The sequence below is a fragment of the Crassostrea angulata genome, chromosome 2, assembly GCF_025612915.1.
Source record: "Crassostrea angulata isolate pt1a10 chromosome 2, ASM2561291v2, whole genome shotgun sequence".
NCBI lineage: Eukaryota > Metazoa > Mollusca > Bivalvia > Ostreida > Ostreidae > Magallana > Magallana angulata.
In genome coordinates, this window is record NC_069112.1 from 37612574 (window position 1) to 37615018 (window position 2445).

At 33.0% G+C, this 2445-nt stretch overlaps 1 protein-coding gene across 1 annotated transcript; it reads left to right on the forward strand.

Annotated features, from left to right (window-relative positions):
* The first annotated feature begins 986 nt into the window (after positions 1–986).
* On the forward strand, positions 987–2125 carry LOC128170632 (C-C chemokine receptor type 1-like). Its single transcript, XM_052836407.1, has one exon. It carries the CDS (start codon positions 1062–1064, stop codon positions 1851–1853), a length of 792 nt encoding a protein of 263 aa, XP_052692367.1. The 5' UTR covers positions 987–1061; the 3' UTR covers positions 1854–2125.
* Positions 2126–2445: the final 320 nt, after the last annotated feature.

A 2445-nucleotide genomic window follows, 5' to 3' on the forward strand; every position in this document is an offset into this window, starting at 1 on the left:
CTGGTCATATTTATTTAGTTTTGTAATAAATTAAAGTATTGATTTATTTATTTTTTTCATTTTTAATTTATAATTTATTTACCTACCTACCCAACTTACAAATTTTGGGTCGGGTTAGGAGAAACATAGATATTTTTAATGATGACCTTGTCCGGAGCATATCTTACCTTCACATGGTCTAATATTACTCAAAAATATGCTTATGGTGAAAAGGAATTGCAATTATTTTAAATGAAATTTGTAGGTCAACGTCATATCGGACTTTTTCTTTCAGAGCATAAACATACTCTCCACCTAGCCCTGTTTGGCTCATAAATGTACTTTACATAAACATAGCTTTTGAGTAGAGGTTGTGCAAGGATTCTGAACCTAATTCCAAGGCCAAATGTGAAGGTCATAGCAGAAGTATATAGAAGATCCTTGTCTGGTGAATATCTTCTCTCTTGGGTCCAATCTGGCTCCTACTTTAATCCCACAGTGCTTTCGATCAAAGGGTATGCCGAAAGCTGGAATTATGATGTTTGTTGGTCAAGTGTCTAGGTCATATTGAATCACGCATTTTTTTTTTTTTTTAGAGCACAAATATACTCTCCATTGGGTCTTGTTTGGCTCCTACTTCACGTTAAGTTTTTGGGTTAACCGTGAGCATTGACTCTATGATTTCAACAAAACCAACGTGAAGGTCATAACTGATCTATTGATAATTAATTTTGGACCGTACATTATTTTCCCTTTGCTAAATCTTGCTCACGTCGGAAATAAATTGCCAGTATGTAATGGGTTACAAGATTAATTGAAATCAAAGTTTTATGCCTGTTTGAAATTTTCTAATGTACCGATCAAGGTCAGAGCAAAATTCTCCGAAATGTTTTACATCCTATTGTCCATTATTTAAGCGGGATCCTTTGAGATGAAAACCATCGCAATGCTGTCTAGTTATTTTTTCTCTTCTTATTTACAGACGACATAGGCAATTTATATACCAATGCTAGCAGTGTTGCAGAGAAAAAAGTTTCATATTCGTTTTAGGTAAACTGTGTATCGGGAAAACACGCAGTACAATGGCTAATACGTATGTTGTTATTGCTGCATCGGTTTTGTTCTGCATTGGATTAATTGGAAATTCTATCACCGTGTGTTTTGTTGCTGTATCCAAACGGCTGCACACTCCAACATACGTCCTGATTGGATGCCTAGCAGTGTCTGACGTACTCGCCTCCGTGACGCGATATGTTCAGATATTTGACAGATCTCTTTTTAAAGAATATTCACCTAGATATATATATGGGATATTTACTTTTTTATTTCTTCACTCTGCAATTTTCCATATGGTATTAGTATCAAATGTACGTTATGTTTTCATAACAAATCCTCTGCACAGTTTGAAACTGACTTGTAAAAAAATTATGCTGATGTCTTTTGCCATTTGGATAAGCTCTGTTGTCGTTTCCATCGGATATGGAACAGTTATAGTGCTATCTTTATTGAACATGATATCTTTCGAAACAATATTGTTTACAGAAGTTGGGTTTGTCTTGTATGTTTGTGGATTGCCATTTCTTGTTGTAGTTGTATTTAATGTTCGAAAGCTGTATTATCTGTTTAAACAAACTGCTAATGTTAGACGAACCAGAATAGCAAATTCGATGTCTGTGATGTTTTGGATCATTATCGTGATTTATCTTTTAAGCACAATTTATCCTTTAATTTACATTACCGACTATGCAGTGTTTAAAAAAAGGCCACTTTTAAATAGAAGATTAGACTTTGTTCATGATATGTTTTCTTTTTCGTTGCTTGTCAATACTTGTTTGAATCCTTTGGTATATTTCATATTTCAAGCCCCTGTTTGAAGATTTCTCTCCCGATTAAGAAAATGTTGTAATGATGGCACAGATCCACGCATAAGCAATCCTAGGTCTTGTTCACAAGTGGAATAGCATGGTAAACCATTTTGTCCTTTACAATTTGATGTAATTTCTTGTTATTGTGATTTCCGTCATCAAATAAAACCGTTTTTGTTCTACATTAAGGTTGGCGATATTTTAAGATTGTTTAATTGTGTGTGGAGTTTAAGTGCGTATTTTTAATCATAATGTATCACTCTGTGTAATTTGTAAATGTAATTACATGTATTTAAGTTTTCGTAAGTCAGTCACGTTTAAATTGTCATTTATAAATATAAAAAAGTCTGATTTGTACATAAACCTCAAATGCTTATAATCTTGAGTACTCTAATAAAGATACAGTTTATAAACGAAAATACGTTTTTCTTATTTCGATAATGGTCAGCATACTGTAGTTATAACATTATATATAAGTGTTTGATAAACCTCATTGTCATTCAGTTAACAGAAAGCACAGAAAGAGGAAGATCATATAACCAAGGATAGAAGTAATTTGCACTCAAATTTGTTAAATCGGTTTTTGATCTAAGGTAAAAGA